Genomic DNA, 21,444 nt, shown 5'->3' with positions numbered 1-21,444 from the left:
ATATATAATGAAAAACTTTATTCAGTGAAAATTCTCAATTGTATGCACAATAGCCTGACTGTGTAGGCAGGGTGCAAAGTAGCTGATCTTTCTGTATATAAAACATAGGTCTGACGAGGACATGCTATAGGTCAAAAGCCAAGCCCTTTTCCCGAGACTTGAGATGCTTCTGTTAACCTCAAGCCTTGGTTCTCTTACAAGTCACTCAGTTTCCTTAGCTACCTATTTAGTAGTGAGGGTTTTCTTTAAAATGGGTATCTTCAGCACTGCGGATGGGTTTTTTTCTTGCTTATGCCTTTGCTCAAATTGTTTTATAACCATCACATCACTGGCAGCTCAGGCTTTTCCACAGGATGCCTTTGCTTTTCTAAGCCTTTCTAAGCTTTTCTATATAGCCCATTACAATGCCATCATGCTGTGCCACCGATGATGCCAGTGGGATGTGAGGATTATAAACAATACTGGTGTCTTTCTGGACACCACTCCTGATTGGAAGCATCCCTGGCTGTAAACTTCACACCCACATGTTCGACTTTTTCACAGCTCCCTATTTCCACATGAACTCCCTCCTGCTGGGAACACATAAACCCTGTTACAAAACCCTGACACCCTGCACTGCCTTTGATCTGCAATGCCATCCCCACCAGCAGTGACCCACAATCCCCCGCTCAACAATGCTCCCTAAACTGTTGACTGGAATTCGTCAGCTTTTGGGCAAAAAGAGAAAAAAAAATGCCGTCAAAAGCCCCTTCTTGGCTTTGCTTACTCAACTTACTGGCCAGTGTGGAGGATGATGTATCCCATGTTGAAGGCCAAGCCCTGCCAAAGCAAGCACAAGGGGGTGTGTGCTTGTGTGTGAATATTGGGGTCTTTAGCATCATGGGGGGCCATAAAAGGGTCAAAAAGGCTTTTCTTTGCACCCTCACGGGTGAAGTACTATGGGGACCTACCACGACCTGAGGGAAGCCGCCATCTCCCCGTTGCCTCACGCCTCGTCTGGCTGGTGCCCACCCAAGGCAGGCACAAGCGTGGGGGTGAGAATCGGGGTCTTTAGTGCCCTGAGGATCCATAAATGAGTCATAAAGGCGCGGTTTTAACACACAAGTACAGTCCTGAGGGATCGAGCCGAGCCGCGCGGCATCCGCCGCTCTACACAGGGCGCACCACCCTCACCCGGTTGCTAGCCCGCCCCGCTGAGGCGCGGGCCCGCAGGCGAGGGGGAGGAGGGCGGGGCAACTCGTCCCCGCCTCTTCCTGCAGGAGCCCTGCAGTTGCCGCCATGGCGTCGCTGCGGGTGGTAGCTGTGTTCCTTTCTGCCGTTCTCCTCCCTTTGCTGGAGGTGGCGAGCGCGGGATTGAACGGCTACTTCGGCACCAAGTCGCGCTACGAGGATGTGAACCCGTACCTGGTGCGCGACCCGCTGTCTCTGGGTCCCGCCGCCGTCGGGTCCGGGCTGCCGCCCTCCTGCGCGCCGCTGCAGCTCCGCGCCTTGCTCCGCCACGGCACCCGCTACCCCACGGCCGAGCAGATCCGCCGCCTGGGCGACCTGCACGCCCGCCTCCTCCGCCGCCGCCCCGCCGCTGACGCAGGATCTGCCGCAGCAGCCTGCCCCGCCGCTGCCGACCTAGCCGCCTGGCAGATGTGGTATAACGAGAGCCTCGACGGGCGGCTGGCGCCACAGGGCCGGCGCGATATGGAGCACCTGGCCCGCCGCTTGGCCGCCCGCTTCCCCGCCCTCTTCGCCGCCCGCCGCCGCCTGGTGCTGGCCAGCAGCTCCAAGCACCGCTGCCTGCAGAGCGGCGCCGCCTTCCGCCGCGGGCTCGGACCGTCCTTCAGCCTCGGCAGCGACGGTAAGACCGGGCGCACATCTGTCCCCCCTTCCCTGAGCGAGCCCCCAAGTCCTCCCCGCTGCCCCGGGCCTGAGGGAAGCCGTGAGGCCAGTCCCATGTCCCGCGTGCCCGGGCTGGGGGGGGACCCCGCTTTCCCCCTATAGGAACACCGCTGTGGAGGATGGACTGCCCTTGGGGAGGTGTCTGACTGCGTCCCTGACGCCTGTGTTTGCTTTCAGAAGCAGAGGTGGAAGTTAATGATTCCTTGATGCGATTTTTTGATCACTGCGCCAAGTTTGTAGCCTTGGTGGAAGAGAACGCCACGGCGATGTGCCAGGTGAAGGCCTTCAAAGAGGGGCCAGAGATGAAGAAGGTCGTGGAGAAGGTTGCAAGTGCCTTGTGTTTGCCGGTGGAGGAGCTAAATGCAGGTAATGAATGCCTGTTGCAAGTGGCTTCTGCTTGAGAATGACTTCCAAGATGTGTAGTTATGGAGAGAAGGTAACTAAAATCATGGTGTAAAAGGGAGATACAGTCTCTGATTAATTGCATAGGCAGTAAATATATATTGGTATTGCAGTAATGAATGCTTATTAGTGGTCAGAAGAAAAAGGTGTTTGAAAATACCTTTTCTGGAGGTGAAATCAACTTTTCCTTTGCTTGGAGGCAAACCAGTGTTGTTATTCTAATTCTGCTTTGTCAAAAAGGTTTAGCTTTTTTTAAACCTGTTACAGTTCAAACACACAAATAACGTCAGGAAAACGTGGACCTGTGTGTCCATGTGGTAACTTCAGTTGTCCAGAATAGAAGTGCTAGGTTTCACTGTGTGGTCAAGTGATGAGGGAATCCCCCCAAATAAGTGTTGCTGTTAATTCTAGCATGTTCCTAAAGCCATGGTCCCAAAATTGCAGCACACTGCTGTTCAAACTCAGCTGGAAATGTGGAAGGTAGAGTAGTGGTAGTGAAAGACTGCTCTGTGCTGAGCAGACATATCTTCTCTGTGTTGACTTTTTCTGTCTTTTGTGGTGGTTTGGACACACTAGTAGTCGATACCTATAGCATGTACATCAGCAGATGTGCAGCATTTGGTGTGAAATGCTGTTGTTTTCCTCTTGTAGCAATGTAACATGAAAAGCTTGGAGTCCAGAATTAGGATTCAGAACAATCCGGTTGAAAACATCTTATTTTTGGTGTTTGGCCTCTGGGCTGGCAATTGGCTTACATTGTCTGCATTGCTGAATTGTAGTTACATTTCATTTTAGAGTCAAGTTGAAAGTTGCTAGTTGTGTAGCAGTGGTCTATCCTTTGCTTGTTTGTTGGCTTTATTGCAGATCTTGTTCAAGTGGCTTTTCTCACCTGCTCATATGAGTTAGCTATAAAAAATGTGACCTCCCCATGGTGTTCACTCTTCAGTGAAGAAGATGCCAAGGTACGTGTGGCTTTGAACAGCCTGGACTAGCAGGAGGTGTCCCAGCCCATGGGAGGGGGGAGATGATATTTAAGATTCCTTTCAACCCAAACCTTTCTATGATTCTGTACGTGCTAAATGGGAAAGATATTTGAGAAGCCTTCAAAAGGTACCATGGTGTTCAGATACAACTTCTGACTGTGCAAGGAGTTGTAAGTTGTGTGCCCTATAATTCCTCAACATAATGAAGCACTTTGGCCTCTGTTGTGGTTTTAAGTCCAGTCAGTAATTCAGAAAAACCACACAGCTGTTCTCTTACTCCCCCTCCTTCCTGTCCCCCTGCTCCCGGAGGGATGGGAAGGAGAATTGAAAGAATGTAACTCCCACGGGTTGGGATAAGAACAGTCCAGTAACTAAGGTGTAACACAAACCACTCCTGCTACCACCAATAATAATAATGATAAGGGGAATAACAAGAGGAGAGAGTACAACCGCTCACCAACCGCCGACCAATACCCAGCCCAACCTGAGCAGTGATCTAGCCCTTCCAGGTAACTGCCCCCAGTTCTCCATCCTGGGCATGATGTGCTGTGGTGTGGAATACCTCTTTGGCTAGTTTGGGTCAGGTGTCCTGTCTCTGCTTCCTCCCGGCTTCCCCTCCTCCCTGGCAGAGCATGAGGCTCACAAAGTCCTTGGTCGGAGTTAACATTACTTAGCAGCAACTAGAAACATTGGTGTTATTAGCACTGCTCCCAGGCCAAAAGTCTCAAAAACAGCACTGCACCAGCTGCTGAGAAGGAGAAAAATGACTGTTACTGCTGGACCCAGGACAGTCTCCAAAGAGCTTTGGACTAATTGAGCAGCAAGACTGAAATTTCCTTCTTTATTCAGACTTCAGTACTGGTGCAGTCTTGATATGTCTGATTAAAAATGTCCTTTCCTGTTGTGCTTAATTCATATAATGCTTTTATTTCTCTAACATTTGAAATGCTCTAGACAGATTTGTTTTCTAAAGGATAATCATGAGATAAAATGCCTTGATTCCGGAAGACATCAGATGAGGTCTTCTGGGTCCTCTAAGACTTTTTCTATGTTTTTAGGTACTTATCAGATTTCTAAATGTAATGCCTGTTAATAAACCTAGTAGAGGCCGGATAAATGAGACTTATGATGGTTCCTCTTGTTTCAAACAGTACCTGATGTTCCCTCTGATGTTCAGTAAGTGGTTGCCTAAAGGGTAGGCAATAGTTAGGGGTAAATGCTGTCCTCTCAAAGAGGACTTCTGCTGAGACCTGTGCTTCCTGATTATAGGAAGGTACTTAAGATAATAAGAATCTGGGGCAATAAGAATTGAAAGGCTTTGCAGGGGGACCCTGTGAGTGTGAATTCCATATCAGTACAGGGGCACATGGCATTCACTGTGGAGTGATGTGTATGGAGTAAGAAGTTAAAACTTCATATACAAGTTGGTGATAGCTGAGATAAATTGTACCACTGAGAAGTGAAATTCTGATGGTATATATCCATGAAAACGCTGGCTCAGCTACAGTAAGTTAATGAGCAAAAATCAAACAAATTTAATGTTAGGAGTCATAAGAAATGGAGCAGAGAACAAGGAGTGCATGGTGTGCTCTTACATAACTCCAAGGCACAGTTCTGTCTTTTTGAGACATATGCACATCTCTAGAACATAGAAATAGACAAACTCAGTTAAAAGTATGAGACTGCTTTGATCTGAAGAATGATTAAGTAAGCTAAAGAACTTTGACCTTCATCATGTGAAATCAGAAATGCTTTAAAAAGCAGTGGATAGTGGTGGTCTTGTCATGTGCAGTAGTTAGCAGGTACTACATAAAGCTAACAGCAGGCAGGTTTGCAATATGTTTTTTTTTAACACAGTGTGTAGCCAAGCTGCAGGGTACTATTAATGCTAAAACTTGGTAGGTTCAAAGGAGATATTGGGTTATTGTGGGAGAGAATCCACCAAAGTCTATTAAATTTGTAGAAAACCACCTTGGGGCTCAAAATCCAGAGCTGAAAGTTAGTGGAGTCTGGGAAAGGATGCCTGCTGCTTTCCCTAGGCCTGATTGTAAGCGTGATCAGAGACAAGATGCTGAATTTGGTGGCTCTTTAGTCTTTGTTTGTTTTTATATTAAAGCAGCTTCAACTGAAGCCTTGATGTTTGGTTGGTTGGGAGTGTTTGTGTCAAAGAATTGTTGATTTCGTGCAGTGTGTGGAGGTGTCGTTGCTCCTGTTTGTGGGGGTTTTAAGGCTTGTTTTTATTTTCCCTTTGTGCACTAGTAAAAACCTGTGAATTCTAACTAGGTACTGGAATACCTGAATGACCTGAAGCAATACTGGAAGAGAGGATATGGCTATGACATAAATAGTCGCTCCAGCTGCATTTTATTCCAAGATATCTTCCAGCATTTGGACAAAGCAGTGGAAGAGAGCAAAAGGTAAATAAAAAGGCTTTTGTGCTTTGGCTACAGGCTTTCTGTGGTCAGTCATGAGTTGGATGTCATGTGAATAGAAGTACTTCTAAACTTAATAATGTTAGGAGAGTTTGAGCTGGGAGAACTATAATGGAAAGAATAAATTTTTTAATTGAGCAATATTATGTTAAGGAGATTGGTTTGTTTTCAGATTTTTTGTTTTTGTTGTTTGTTTTTGTTTTTTTTTTCTTTCCATTCATGTGTTTATACCCAAGTAATGTATTTCCTTTTAACTTACTAATACACACAGGCCTTCAAGGGGCAGCCAACTGCAGTCTGGTAATGGTGCTCTCTTCCTGCACAGTTTGAGAAGAAGCCATTGAGTTAAAACAATTGTTTAAAATGTCCTTGTTAAGAATCATGTGTAACAAAAATGGAAGACTATGGGTTCAAAGCATTCCTGTGATACAGTCTGTTGTCTGGTTACTTAAGCATTTCAGTGTGTAGCCTTTCTTTCTGCATGTGCTTGAGTCTCTTTCATTATTAAAGCTTTCTGTTCAGATTAAAGGTGTTTGGAATGCAATTGTGGAAAAAGAGTTATTACAGGGCAAACCAAAGAATTAGCGATTTTAACCCAGAGCAGGCTGTTGCAGGATCCAAGAGGCCAGAGCTGTAACAGCAAGCCAGCCTTGTTGTTACAAACTTGCTTTGTCAAAACTAGAGAAGGTCAGACTTGGAGCCGGATACTCAGTGCTGTGTTAGACCAGAATAAAGATGCTCTTGTCATGAGGTCCTTGTAAATACCTTGATTTGTTGCATTAATCCAGTCAGTAGTTCAGCTGTCCAGTCCAGCAACTCTAGCTAGGATATTTAGTTTCCTACCCTTATTCTTTTGCAGCAAAGCTGTAGTTTGGGAAACACTGTAGCTATAGGAATGTATTAGGTCTCACAACTAGCTGCTAGTAGGCTTGAAGATACAATACCCAGGTGTCTTCAAAAGATGCTGGTCTGATAAAATGGTTTGTTTTCATCTATTGACATGATTTGACAACAGTAATTTTGTGTGAGTGGAAGAACAATAGCAGTGATGCTTCAACCACTGAGTTGCACAGCCCTTAAAAATGCCTTTAGTGTCATGGATTTAACCATTCTTATACCTTCTTAAAAATTGGAGATATCTGTGCCATTTTTGTGTAGTGTTTACTCCTGTGAGCTGGTGTCAGTCAGCAGTCATGATTCATTATCTGTTCAGTGTTGATCTTGTGTGCATCAGTATGATGGGGAAAAAGTAAAATAGGAACGCAACTGGGCTCTGTTGTGGTGTGGAGAAAACAGGCTTCACTTACAGGTTGATGTATTTGTGTCGCAATTGCCTGCATTTGCTTTCACGTGCTAGTAATATTTTCTGTTTATTTGCTTTGAGAGCTGCTTTAGGCTTAAGTGCAGTGCATTCATGTGAGCGTTAATTTACAACCTGTGTGCTTGTTCCTCAAGCAAACCAAAGAATTGTAAATTCACAGTTTAGTGATCAGTCACTTGAATGAATACCTTGGCAGATAAGTGTGGAAATGTCTATAAAAGCACATGCTATCAAGGTTATGATTTTAAGATTGTATCGTGCTATTAAATACTTAATAGAAACCAATTTATAAGTAACAATTTGTCTTTGCTGTTGATATGTAAACATCAGTTATATGTGGTGGATGCTTTTGCCCTCCTAGCATCCTTGGAGCTTCATTTCTATAATCAGTGTATTAAAGTAGATCTACTCTACACTTAGCAGAATATTCATAGTGTCTATATATCAGAAACAAAAGCATGAGTCATTGATCTTTGAGGCTGGCTGTGTTTTCACACGATAACCCATTGGAAGATGTTTATTTTTTCCTTTTCCTTGGAAGACTGAAGTTAGAAGTAGCATTCATATTTTCTGAGGAATGATCCATAAAGTTGATTATAATCATTTTATAGTAGAGAAGACAGAAAAGTTTTGTTCCTGTAAGAGTTTGCTGACTGAGGATCCAAGTTGGGCATTAACAGTAGTAGAACTGTGTGTTAAGTCAGTTGAAGCATAATTCTGAAGCAGTCAGTTGGCTTTTTTTGCTGATTACTGCTGGATACAGAGAGACCTGTATTCATCACTGGAGTTCTGAGTGATGAAGGAATGTTGAGGTGATATTTAATTCATAATATGGTTACTTTCTAAAGGGGAGTCATACCTAGGTAAATATTAAAAATAGTCTTTATCTTAATTACTTTTGTGATTCACCTGGAAAACCTGACTCACAAATCAGACTTGTGTGTTTTTAACAGTGTCAACTTAGCATGCAAGAAAGTAATGTGTTGAAAATTAGCCTTTGAAGTGTACACATAAACTTTCTCAACAGTTACATCCAGATTAGTGCATTGGTCCTGCTGTAATGATTACGTGAGCAGAGGGAAGGAGGCCATGTAGGGCTGGCAATGAAAGCCAAGAGTGGGAGTGTACAGGACTCTGCATGGCACTGGTGGTCAGGGGCCTTTCTGAATTTTACTAGTGCTGTGTGCCAGCTGGCACAAAGGAGGCACCTGTGTTCATTTTGCCATGAATGGGTTAGCACGTGACAGTTGAAAACATAAGTAAGTTTGGCTTTGGGGAGGAGTTGCTGTGGAATGACTGAAATAAATGGTGATAGTGACCCCTCTGCAGCCAAGCTGGCTTAAGAAATTGTGTTATCATTCGGTCACTCTGGTGTCTGGAAATTTAAGGCTTGTGTGGGAGTCTGTGGTACCTCTCATTTTAGTAATAGTGGCGTTAAAGCAATGGTAGTGACAGGTCACTGTCTAAATAAACTTCACTGCGTCCTTTCTTCAGCTTACCAGAGAACTAAATGGAAAATACATTAGGGCACAGGTCATTAACACCCAACTGTGAATAGATTGACAAGCATGCTGCTGTGATTGCCTCTGTCATGTGCTGTGTCTGTCTCTTAAGAACAAACAAAGCGAGAACTGGGAATAAGAGGTTGAGGAAGACCCATGGATTAAGAAAAAGACAGCAAGGCCCTTAAGACCCTTCTTGTGCTTCTGAAATCTGAAACATAACTTCTAAATGTAGCTTGACTCCTGCAAGGAGAGTGGTCAGTTTTGTTTCTTTTTAGTGTCATTCATTTTTTGAACAGTGACAGCCTTTCAGTCCTTAAATTACAGGCACTGGTTGCAGTTGCATCTACAACTGCATGCAAGATACCCCTGTAAGTTCAATAATAGACCCCCCCCCCCCAAAACCAAAAGCTGTAGTTGAAAAAAGCTATATCTGTACTTCTGATTTATTGAGAACTAGATCAGCAGTCACTAAATTGTAAGGTGGAACAGGTTTCTTGGGGAGCAGCAGAAGTCTGAGGCAGAGCATTAAAGGACAAAGATAACTTCATTTTGTCTTTCAGCTTTGGCTGCAGAAGTTCACTTGCAATCTCGGGGATTGCATTGCTATTGCAGAGGGGAAGCAGATAGCGAGTTCGCGTGTGTGTAAAAGATCGGGACCCTAAAACTCTGGGAAAGTTCAAAGCTGGGTGAATGGTCTGTGTAGTTTGCGCCCTGAATGGGAACTGAAAGCTTCCGAAGTGTATTGTTTTGCACAAAGGGAGCATGTTATTCCATTCCACAACGTAAGGTGGCAGTCTCAAAGCACCGAAGATTTGAGTATAATCCGGATCGGGTAACCCGGTGCACTTGGGAACACATGGAAGTCTGCCACTACCCATGTGTTGGAACAGCTCCTGTCTCCTGCGGTCTAGAGAGCTGAGATGCAACTGATGCTTTCTTATCCGGGATAAGAGAGACTTATCCCGGATCCCATGGCAATATGAGAATACAAATAAAAACAAAAACCATGCAAATAAAAGTATGTGCCTGTGTTAATAACAGGAGGTATTTGGCTGTGCCTCTCTGGGTGCATGAGTAGCCTTCTAAAATTTTTCTGTTGTATTGTGTGACTTTAAGGCAACAGAGTAAACACTTTGCAGCGTTGATTACTCGGAAAATTAACCTTTGTGATGATAAAATGTCTTTTAGTGGAATGCTATTTCAATTTAGCAGTGTCTGACATGGATTTGTAACTGGCTGTTTACCTTAAAAATTTAACAGCAACAAATTTACTTCCAGAGCATTATCCTTGCTTGAGGTTCTCTTTTCTTTCTGAAAAGCTTAGGCTTGGCTATCCAAGAGCAGAAAGGAGAGCATTTGTGTTCCAGCAAGAAGCTGAGGGATCTGCATTATGTTCTGTTACAGGCTTGGCAGTAGAGAGCAGTGTTTTTATATTCAATAGCTTTGTCCTGGTTTTATTCTCAGTTTCAGCTGAATTTAAAAAGATAAACCTTGCTCTTACTGTAACCCTGTTTCTTCCATGAAGTGATGCTTGGTCTTGCAGTCTGTTTGCTCAGTGAATTTAATTGCCTTACTAGTTGCCTTGTTAAAGCTCACTTTTCCTTCTGGGAAAAACATCTTCTGCTGATTAATCTATCCTTAATGTGATGAAGGTGGCAATAAATACCTACTGCCAATTAGTCCCACCTTCAATTTACAGTGCAGAAGTTTCAGACATTTTTAGGATCTTTCATCATATGAATTCCAGTAGAATCCTCGGTTTAAACTAGCAATGGTCGCTTCTGTATAGGTCTTGCTGTACTGCAAGAAAGTTATGAAGCCTGTGAAATAGATTTTCACTATAGGATTGCTTTTTCAACTGTCCCAATCCAGACAGATGGTGGAAAGGTGCTGGAATATCTATTCAGGAACATAGGTCTGATACTGAATTTATGAACAGCTGGTATTGGTGACCACCTGCTGTTAGCACACCCATGCATGGACCCTATTCTTCTACACATTCAGTATCAATGAAATATAAGCATCTAATCAAGGTTAATTCTTCAGTAGAAAACATCTATTCTTTGAGACCTAACCACAGTCGTAGTGGGCCTTTCAGGACCGCATTCCTCCATACCTTCTTACCAGTCTGCAAGGAAATGTCACGGGCATGTTTCTAGGGAGAATTTGGGGGCCAGGACTCTGTATGTTCCATACACATTTTCTTAATTACAAAAGAAACCCCAACAAAACAAAACAAAAAAAAAAACACCCCAAAAAGCCCCCAAAACCAAAATAAGTATCACAAGAGTTGAATATATAATTAACCAGGTAATTTGTTGTATTGAAGTGGTATATTTGGACAGTTGTCTTGGTCCATAAGGCACTTTATTTTTGTGAAGACTTAAGAATTGCATTTTTCCCCAAGTCTTCCTGCTACAGATAGAAAATGCAGAGTCAGGCTATGCAAGTGTGTTGTGAAGAAACTAATGGGGAAACACTGCTCACTAAGCTGTTGGGTTTCCCTCCCACTGGAGCCTAGGGCTTACTGAAAGTGTCAGTGTTCTTCCTTATGATGGTAAAACTGCCAGGTAGTCATACATATGTGCATGTTCACCTGCAGTTGGGCTACCAGGGAAGAATCCTTGAAAGGCTGCTCTTATCAGCCAGTGATTGTTTAAACAATTAGAAAATGTTCTATTTCCCAAAGCTGTGGTATTTAGAGATGCTTCAGTGTTGGGGTGTAGAGGAACAATCAATGAGCATCACCTTACCTCAGAAGAAGCAGTGAGGCATTGCTGTTTCTGAGCCACAAAGCTCAGACATATTCTTAGTGGCTCATACATGGGCTACAGCTAGTGACCAAAACCTAGTATGTTATCTCCCCACACCGACATAGTGCTGATGGTAGGAATAACCTTGGAGTTGATGGGCCTTCATCCTTCCTCAAGAGGCATATCTGGTCTGTGTGTTGCATGGGACTGCCAGCAGAAGTCCATTGTTCACTGGCTTCTTGCCTAGCTGGAAGATTTGGCATACTGATCTTGGGAGGAGAAAGGGGAAACATTACCGTGGCAGGAGGAAGCTCCTATTGCTGCAGTATAGGGTATGAATCTGTAGGAAAACTGTGCATAGAAGGCTTAAAGATATGTTACTTTTTGGCTTCAGGTTTCTGTGAAATTCCCAGGTAAGCCTTACATCTGTGATCTGGGAGTGCTCTGCTGCCAACAGGAACTCTGTGTACAGCTAAGAAATCCATGTATTTTCATAGCTAATGAAATAGGAAGCTGCCAGTCTTATAAAAAAAAAACCAAAACAATCTTAACAGCTACACATGGACAGGGGTGGATTTGGAAATCGGTTGTGGCACACTTCAAGAACATCAGATATTCATTAAAGCTGTTTTATGTCTTTTTTCTTCTAGCTTCAAATATTTAACAAGTCTACCCTTCTTGCTCTTGAAAGAATATTAAATTCCTGTTAGTACTTTACATGTACTGTCCGAGTGGATTACCATAAGGCTTTGGAAAATGGGAAGTGTTTGGAAACTGGAAACTTTGTGTAGCTATTTCACTATTTAAAGTATGTGGCTAATGACTGAAAATACTAACCTAGCTGCACATACACGTTGAGTAGTATTTGGCGGTTTCCTCTGAGAGTAAGCAGGTTCAGACTAACTTGAAATCGGATGTAGTTCAAGATCAAGTGAAGGTGATCTATGTAGTTATACCAGGCTAAGCCATATGGTAAACAGCTCAATTTGCCAATTTGTCATAGAATCATGGAATGGTTTAGGTTTGAAGGGACCATAATGATCATCCAGTTCCAATCCCCCTGCTATGGGCAGGAACACCTTCCAAAGGTGTCTCAAAGCCTTGTCCAATCTGGCCTTGAACACTGCCAGATAGCTTTTGTTGTTTCATGTAATTTGCATTCCTCTTTGCAGGTAAATTCACAACCTTTCTGTAGTCATTTACTGCTAACTAGTCGCACTTAGGAGTGCCTTAATCACTTCATTCAAGCCTATGACTCAGTACAAAAGAATTCAATATATGATGTAAAACCAATTAAGTGTTCAAAACTATCTTTTTATAGTATGTACAAAGGGAATAGAGCACAAAGCTTCCACGTATGCAGTAGAAGTGATATAATTGGGTAAAAAAAAAAAAATCCTTTTGCTCAGATCCAAGGTTTTTAGGTATTTCTTTTATTAAACCTTTCTTTGCTACAGGGATCCCATCTTTGCGCAGTGCAGATTCTTGGTTATTTGAGTGCATCAGCAGGTTCAGAATGTCCTGTGTTCCTTGGTGGGAGCTGTAAACCAGTGTACTTGACCACTCACTGGAGGATAACCTGAGCTATGATGTGTAGATATGTAATTGATGTTATTTGAAGTGCAGAACAGTTTATAGCCAGATGTAGTAATGGACTTACTCTGAGGTATGGAGTGGCTCTTGCAGAGCCAGGTCAGAGGCATTGGAACTGCGCTCCCCAGACAGTCACCTCAGAGAGCTTGAAGGTGTGTGTGATTATAGCTTTGTATGGGGCCATTTTAGGGATGTCCCCACTCTGTCCCCTTGATGCTTTGGGGTACTGGGGAATGCCTGTGATGATAACTTGTGGACCAGGTGCTTGTCACCTCTGCTAATTACTTAGTGATATGTAACTTAAGGGGGGAGGGAGGGAAGGAATAAAAACTCGACACTGTCTGTTCAGAGGGGAGGGAGTTGTGTATGTGATGGGTAAACTGATCCCTGTAATAATATGTTCGTATATTCACAGAGCAGTGTCCCAGCTGTACAGCTCAGTAGACCACACAGTTTATATAAGTACACCTGAAAAATACACAGGTCTCCATTTCCAGAAAATCAGAGACTTATAAACTGCAAATACCTCAAACAGCTGTGTCATATTGTGTAGTCAGTTTTGATAGCTTCACCTTTCAAAGATAGTGCTTCTGATGTGATTAAATGGTGCTTTTGGGGAAACCAGGTAGAGGTATAAAATTCCCCACAGGTTCTTGTAGCATGTTCAACAGTATCCCTGTGTCTGCATTTCTGAAGTGTCTGTGCATGTGCTGGCTTCTCTCAGATACCTGGACAGTCCAGGGGACCTCCCCTGGGAATGTGTCTTTTCATCTCTCTGCCTAGAACCAGGTATTTCAAGTGTTGCTTGTGCCTTTCAAACCTTCCAGAGCATACTTAATCTCTCACATTAATTACCTATTATTTGCTTCTTCAGTATTGCTCTGGAAAGGTATCTCAGCAACTTTTATAGAGTCATATCCTTTCATCTAAGGAATTAAGAACCTAAGCAAAACAGTATCTAGGCAACTAACATACAAATTAACTGATCTATCAGTATTCACTTTCCACAGGAAGAGTTTGACCCTCTTGATTTGGTTTTGGCTCATCATGGTGCTACAACATTTAGCATCATCATGATGCTGAACAGTAATTCATTTAATCTCTGAAGTCTGCAAGAATGTGAGAGGTGGAATCATTCAGAAAAGAGCCTTTGAAACTGCAGAAGCTCTGAAGTGAAATGCAGTGAAGCCTTGGGTGATAAACTCTTGCAGGACGAAGAAAATCTTGACAGTATTTGTAGTGGCATTTTGTTTTGTTGGTGCTGATTATGGAAATGAATGGGCACAGCTGTTTTTTGATGTACTATTTAAGGTGGAATTATTATTGGCTTAATACTGTTTGACAGCTGTTTTTTCTTTTGCTTTCTCCCCAGTTGTGCTAACACCCTGAGCAACACCACTGTTAGGTATTTCTGCTGTCTTCCGAGTCCCACCACTGAGTTCCCTGATCTCTGCAAGTTCTGTTGCAGATTTAGGGTTCCTCCAACTGTTTTCTCCAGAAATAAATCACAAAGGGATGTGGGAGGGATTCTTATGAGAATTCAGCCCATATATGAGAATTCTTACCATAGCTGAAAATAGAGGAGTTTGAGTTCTTTGTCCTAGCTTTTGTACTGGGGAGGAAAAGGACAGAATGTAGTCGAAGCTTGCTTCTTTAGCAGTTATTAAAACTTAATTTCTTTGAAGTTGTTGGAGAGATTTTTTTGCATGAGGTTTAAAGGTTGGCCAGTTAAGCTTTGCTGTAGGGAATGTTTTCTCTTATCCCACTGTCTCCTGGGATTTGGGTTTTCTCTAGCTGAGTCACATTGGTGCTTAGGACAATTCAAGGTAAACCTGAACCTGCTGTGATTAAGAAGTAGAATTTGCCTGAATGATAAATCCCATATCTGTGCTTCTCCATGGTGAAATTTATCTTTCAGGGCTATGCTGATGTATTGTTCAGTAACTTCATTTTCAGCTGCAGTCAGACTTCCTTAGAGGGTTATACCAATGGGCAGTTCAGTAGCTGAAGTTGACACATCTCTTCAATGAGCCCTGCTTGTGTTCTGCCTAGTGACAGCCACTTCTGCTCATCTGGAAGTGCCCCATAAAATGAGCATGAAACCAGTCACCAGCAGTCCCATTCAGAGAAGCTCTTAAAATTTCAAGGCACAGTTTTATTCACAGCCTCTTCATCTCCTTTTAAAGTCAGTAATGAGATTATTTTTCTTTTTCTACTGATCAAACCCTTTAGTACTAAATAAAAGGGAGAAAGTGAACTGAAATAGCATTGGCAGTTGCCAGAGTACAATGTTGAGAACTTTAGTGCTTCTATGTGATACTGAGTCATTATTGATCGTAAAGAAAGATTGAGTGTGGAAATCTCAGGCCTTGTGTTTAATATTCCATTAGCCTGTGCTACTGTTCAGAGTTTATCAGTGTTTTGCTTATTGTGATTTGTGCTCCTGTCTTTATCAGAAATGTAGGGGCAGTAGTAACCTTTGCCTGTGTACATGTTCTGAAGAGGCAATCTTTTGTGATTTCTCCCATGATTAAAAGTATTACTGTTTTAACCTTGATGGTGAATTTTATTGCTGTTGTTAGATGATATGAAACAGCACATGAACTGGAGTCATAACCCTAGATACTGAACAGGGAATGCTTGAGTAGTCTTAGAAATCAGACATTCAGCACTGGTGAGAAACCCAAGTATACAGTTTTGAAGAGGCTGTTGAAAACGAAGGATTGTGCCACATAAGGAAACAGTTTTTAATCCTTGTTAAAGTAATATGGTGGGACAGGTGTGAGAGGGAGAGGTTTGTTTTGTCTCCCAAGGTGGTTTGACCTGTTGGCATAAGGATTTAATGAGATTAAAGCAGGTGAAATAAAAACTCAAGTTACAGGTGAGAGTGAGCACCTTGTTTATTCCTTCTTTTGTCTCCATGAGATTTTCTTTTCTTGTTCTTTAAAAATCTGCGGGTGTGTATGTCTATATGCTATAATTAATTTCCTGGTTTGGAAACTTATGGTTGGGGTTGGGGTATGGGTGAGTGAAATCCACTCCCTGTGGAGTGAATAATGCCTGTGTAACACTTGTTTTGGAGACTTGAGCAGCATATTCACATTTCTAGCTTTCTTGGTTAGTAAACTATAAAACACAGACCACCACATTTGAAAACAGGCATGTGTTAGAAGGGTGTGCAGCTGGGACCAAATAAAACTGCGCTGAGTTGCTAGAGCTGGGTGATAATCTCCCAAGAGTGCTAAAAGAACCTTAATGAAATAGCTGAAATAACAGCCAGTGTGTGTTGGCTTCAGCCAGGAAGCTTGTGGAGGCTGGCAAGTGTGATGATTTGAAAACAAATAAATGGAGGGGGGGGAAAGGAAAGGAGAAAACCCAACTCCAGGGGAAAATCGGAATTACAGACCAGTTTAATAGAAATAACGATTGAGATTAACATTGATGAGCAGCTTGAAGAATATGATACACCAGAGTGCTGCCAATAGGGCTCTGTGACAGGAAAACTTACCTCTTGCTTGCCTGTGGATCTTTCCCAGGAGTTCCAAATAGGGTGGTCTAGGTGACACAGTCATGATTTCCAAACATCTTTCTACAGGTTGTTTCCTTATTAAAAGAAATCAAGCAGCCAGGGTTAATGGGAAGGTCCTTACATGGGTAAAAATGCAAGAAATGGAGGTAGGGTAGCTGATGTTTTTTTTTTTCCAGCAGAGGCGCAGGTTGCTAGTGAAGATAGATCTGCAAGGGTCTGGACTGCCCAGCATGTTGAAATGACCAGGAAAAAGAGATGGGAAGTTAAGTTTCATTACAAATGCAGCAGTTTTACTCAAGATAAAGAAGAAAAATTGTTTCTACTAGGAGGATTGTAAAAGGACTTTGTGAGACTAATTGGGCTTGAAAATTACACCTTTTTGAATTTATCCACATGGTAAAAATAGTCGTATTGTTATCTGTCAGGTAGAATCTGCAACAACTTGCTGCTCAGGAACTGAGTTTTGAGGTTGTTAAAGCTGTCTGGAAGTATCTCGGACTTCTGTAAGCTAACTAGAAAAGGTGTTAGGTGTCCTGAATTAAGAAAACAGCATCATGGATGCTGTGTGGATTTACAATGTAATTTGATGTCTTGAGTATTGTGCATATCTAATATTCTGGATCTAAAAGGACATTAGCTCACTTGGAAAAATTGTGGTTTTTTTTTTTGCCTAAGGGGAGAGTATGTGCATGTCTATGGAGTATAGTCAGAAGAGCTGCAGGCTCACCAGGGAGCAGAATGGTGCAAGACATGTTTCAGACTGCACAAACACCTGGCTATATATGGCTCATTGCTATACTGAGCTGGTATTACAGAGCCCATCATGTCCCCATACTGAATTCCTGCTTATCTGAACAAAGTTTGAATGTATAGGCAGATCCCCTAGCTAACCATTTTTCAGTTGCTTCAGACTTTAGGTTGGAGCAGAGGTAGAGCCTTCTTTTCAGGCCAGTAGGGATGTGTCTTACCTGTGGGTGGACTTTACTGGCAGCAGGAGCGTTACCAAACATGATCTCTTGACTTGTGAAAGCTAAGCATGTGTTTACATGTGCTAAATAAGTCATGTGGGCTTCTGAGTGACACTTGGGGATGGTCCCAAAATTCATCATCCTTCTCTGGAACAAGGGGTGGATTTTCATCTTGGCTAATGCTGCTTCTTGCAGCAAACCAGCTCTTCCCTTTGGTTGAACAGTATGTAACCTTGTGTTGTGCAAGCTGTCTTAGTTTTAGGCTTCGTTCATGGTATGAATCAGTGGCTCAGTTTGCTGGCCTGTGTGCTGAGGGAGTATAATCTTTTCAACTAGTTGGTGTTCTTGAGAATAAGTAGTAATGGACTAATGAGATGTGGAGGGACAACTGTTTTCCTCCAATGACTGGATTGCTGTCATCAGACTAAACTTCGGTGAGTGCTGGTACACCTTCTAAACAGCTGAATAGTATGGGGGGGGAGGAGGGGAAGTCAGTTTTTTGCCTCTCAAGGCAAACAATTATCATGGTATAGAATGATAGAATAGTTAGGGTTGGAAAGGACCTCTAACATCACCTAGTTCCAACCTCCCTGTTCTTATATTACACACAGTTAAAAGCATGGGTGGTCATAGAGGTAGGCAAGAAACACTCCTTAAAACCCTGCACTGGTGGTAGTGTGTCAGGGAGGGAAGCAGTTTGTGTGTTAAATCAGTAATTTGCCTGCTTCTGCAGGCAATCATATGGTTATAGGTAGGTCAGAGGGTAGTAGCGCTTTACTGTAGTTTCTTAATGTGTGAATAAGTTTGTACTTAGTCTTAATTTTCATCTTGAAACTGAATTGTCACTTATTATTACAGCAGCTGGAAAAGGTTTTGATCCTCAAATCTAGGAAAAATAATGCTGAAAACGTAAAAACTTTCCAGGGCTAAAATAATGATAACGTGGGGGCTCTTCACAACACCTTCGATTAATTTAGGCAGAAGCCTATTAAAAAGACTTTTAGAAAATCCGTGTTGTTTGAAGTATGTAGCTAAAGAAAAAGGGTATGTTTTAATAATAACTCACTGGTCTTTGTGAAGTGGACTGTGTCTTGGATGATCTCACTTAATAGTTCATTATACTTTGTCATTTGGGCACTTTTTGCATCTGCCAGAGAACAACAAAAAAGTTACTGACTCTAATCAATCCTATTAAATACAGCTCAGTTTCCTGGGAAAAGTTATTATATTTTAGCTGTAGGTTTGTACTAAAGGAAATTTGTGAAACACGTAGTAAAAAAATGTATTTGGTTAAAAAGAAAAAAGAAGAAAGTGTCTTGAGTTTTTCCAAACAGCCGGTGACGGGGGAGTGGTCATATGTATTTGCAGTGGGTCTGTGTTAACAGAAATAATAAGTTACTGCAATGTCCATGAGCCCTTCCGCATGTTGACATCTAACAAAGGGCTTGACTTGGTTTGTTTGTTAGCAGAGCCTTGCAGCTGGTTTGGCAGTTCTCTACTTTCTCTCAAATCCCTGATGAGAGGAAGCAATGCTATTTAGAAATCTTGTATTTAATCCAAACCCAGTGTACTAATGTTAGCACAGTCGCTGGATTATCCCATACCTGGGTAAAGCACAAGCGAGTAGGTTCACACAGGAGTTGAAGAGATGTACTGAGTATATGGATGCACACCATTAATTTGTTTCTTGCTTTTGTTTACCATATTTATATTGGGCTCTAGCTGTAGCCCAACTGCATTTGTTACAGCTTCTTGCATTTTATGTCAAAGCTAATACCTTAAATTAGGGCGAAGTTTAGGAAACTTGGATGCTTTAAAAGAAGTCCATAATAACACTGAAATTCCCAAACAGGGTTTTGAGCTGCTTTACTCCAATGCCCAACAGAGTCTACTCTTCTGAAGCCTACATTGCTGACAGTTGTGCAATATGCTGGTATATTTGTTTTAAAGGACAGGCTTTTGCTCATCCTTCGTATATTTCTCTTTTTCAGTTCAAAACCGATTTCTTCACCTGTGATTGTACAAGTTGGACATGCAGAGACACTTCAGCCACTGCTTGCCCTTATGGGTTTCTTCAAAGATGATGAGCCTCTCAAGGCAAACAATTACATCAGGCAGGCGCATCGGAAATTTCGCACTGGCCGGATCGTGCCTTATGCCGCCAACCTGGTATTTGTGCTTTACCACTGTGATCAAGTGAAAAACCCTGAAGAAGAGTATCAAGTACAGATGCTGCTGAATGAAAAACTGATGTTGTTTCAGCACTCAAATGAAACCATCTCTACTTACGCAGATCTCAAGGACTATTACAAGAACATCCTGGAAAACTGCCACTTCAAAGAAGAGTGTGAATTGCCAAAAGTTAATAATACTGCTATTGATGAACTTTGAGGGAATGAAATGGAGTGGGTGTTCTGAAAATTGATCTCGGTTCTGTTTGACAGATGTTGTGAACAACCACTTTCGATAATTTGCTGCTGCCATGTTGACTTTGAAAATTTGATGGGTTGCTTATGCAAATAAGTAATTTCATTGGTCGTTCCTCTTATGAATGTGCCATAGATGGATTTTTAAGAGCTGGTGCAACTTCTGTTTTATCAGGTGTTGGATGGATTCACTATTGCTTTGCTCTGCCTTCTTTTGCTAGCTGCTTTTTTCCTGTGGCGGGCATGAAATAATTCCAACTTGTGAGCTTTTCTGCTCCTTTTCCTGAGCTTCTAGGAGAGAGAGTACATAGTACTTCTGCACAGCTGCCCAGTATCTGGCTGGACAGTACCACATGAACAACTTCCTTGGGCATTTAAAGCAGGCAGAGTTGCAGTGTTCCTGCATTCATCATTGACCTACCCTGCATAGCAAGTTAGCCTCCAGGGTAAGTAGACTTAAAAATAAAGTGAGGCAATGGGAAGATGCTCTGGGAGATGCACCAGTTGTTCTCTGAGTAATCTGGTGTGTCTTTCACTTGACACCATCAATTTCTTATGTTAAAGTTTTGGGTTAGGGCATTCAGATTAGGGTCTGCTACGTATCTTGGTCCTGATGAGGTGCTGACACTTGTCCTAGCAGCTCTGGTTGGAAGGGACCTCTGGAGGTCTGCAGTCCAGCCTCCTGCTTGAAATGAGATTGTTGCTAACCCTAAATCAAGGCAGGTTTTGGACTGTAAAAAGGAACTGTCTGAGACTTCTGCTAGCTTTAAGGCACCAAACCCTGTGTCACTTATGTAGGACTTACACATCGATGTGCTGCCTTGTTCTTGAAAAAAAAGCTGGTCTTAAAAGAAATTAATTGCATTCAGGTACTAGTGATTTTTTTAAGACAACTGCACTTAAAGTAGGTTCACTTGCTATGGAAAGTTGGAAAGTATTTTAGACCTCTGCAGTGTGGCAGAAAAATGGGAAAAGAAGATAATTGTTCAGAATGTCTGAAAGTAAGTCAGATAATTCCATCATTGCCCAGGAAAGAGTGACTCTGAACAAGTTGCCCCAGTGCAAATGAAAGTATGGATTTATGGTCTGGTAGCTCTTGAAGTGTGTATTCACACCCTATAATGAATGTTCCAGAGCTTGTGCCGTAAAGTGAGACTTAGTTTGCTGTGTTTACTGGAGAGGGGTGAAAGGTTGGTATAAGTGAATACCACAGGGTATCAGCTGCACTATAAATGTTTATACCCTCATTTGCTGCAGGGTAATTTCTTTTTGTAGGTTTACCTTCATAACTGAGAACTTAATTGCTGCAAAAACAGAAAAGAGAAAAAGAGGCTGAAAGTTGAGGAGTTAAACTTGGTGTATGGTGGTGTTCTGTTTTGCTTTGTTTTTCTTCAGGAGTTAGGCTTTTGTCACTTTTTTTTTAATATGGCTTGTATAAAAGCACTTAAAGTTTACATATCTGTAAGTTAAGGAGCAGTCCAGAAACCTGGTTTGTACTGTTTTACTGTTAAGGGCTTTCCCCTATGTTGGGATGTAGTGCCCTGTTTCGTTAGTACACTACTATCTATGGAGACCAAGGTTCTGATCACTGAAGGTAGTGACTGAAAAGGGTGGATATTTCAACATTAACATCCCAGTGGAG

General features: G+C 42.3%; 1 protein-coding gene across 2 annotated transcripts; it reads left to right on the top strand.

The window, feature by feature from the left end:
• The first annotated feature begins 1,241 nt into the window (after nt 1-1,241).
• Nucleotides 1,242-21,115, top strand: MINPP1 (multiple inositol-polyphosphate phosphatase 1). Of its 2 annotated transcripts, none has more exons than XM_062637900.1 (5): nt 1,242-1,849; nt 2,068-2,256; nt 3,157-3,254; nt 5,559-5,692; nt 19,368-21,115. In XM_062637900.1, the coding sequence occupies exons 1-5, from the start codon at nt 1,279-1,281 to the stop codon at nt 19,765-19,767; spliced, it is 1,392 nt and encodes a 463-aa protein (XP_062493884.1). In that variant the 5' UTR covers nt 1,242-1,278; the 3' UTR covers nt 19,768-21,115. The 2 variants fall into 2 exon arrangements, with proteins under 2 accessions (XP_062493884.1, XP_062493885.1); XM_062637901.1 differs by having other exon boundaries at nt 1,501-1,849; nt 2,074-2,256.
• Nucleotides 21,116-21,444: the final 329 nt, after the last annotated feature.

The sequence above is a fragment of the Pezoporus occidentalis genome, unplaced genomic scaffold (assembly GCF_034315485.1).
Source record: "Pezoporus occidentalis ecotype Australia unplaced genomic scaffold, CSIRO_AGI_Poc_V1 ctg54, whole genome shotgun sequence".
In the NCBI taxonomy this organism is placed as follows: domain Eukaryota; kingdom Metazoa; phylum Chordata; class Aves; order Psittaciformes; family Psittacidae; genus Pezoporus; species Pezoporus occidentalis.
This window is presented reverse-complemented; position numbering and strand designations above follow the sequence as displayed.

Excerpts from the sequence above, each read along its gene's own strand:
- MINPP1 (XM_062637900.1), top strand. The coding sequence starts at position 1,279 with ATGGCGTCGCTGCGGGTGGTAGCTGTGTTCCTTTCTGCCGTTCTCCTC. Across the intron at positions 3,255-5,558 it reads TCAGTGAAGAAGATGCCAAG|GTACTGGAATACCTGAATGA; the intron begins GTACGTGTGGCT and ends AATTCTAACTAG. Across the intron at positions 5,693-19,367 it reads GCAGTGGAAGAGAGCAAAAG|TTCAAAACCGATTTCTTCAC; the intron begins GTAAATAAAAAG and ends TCTCTTTTTCAG.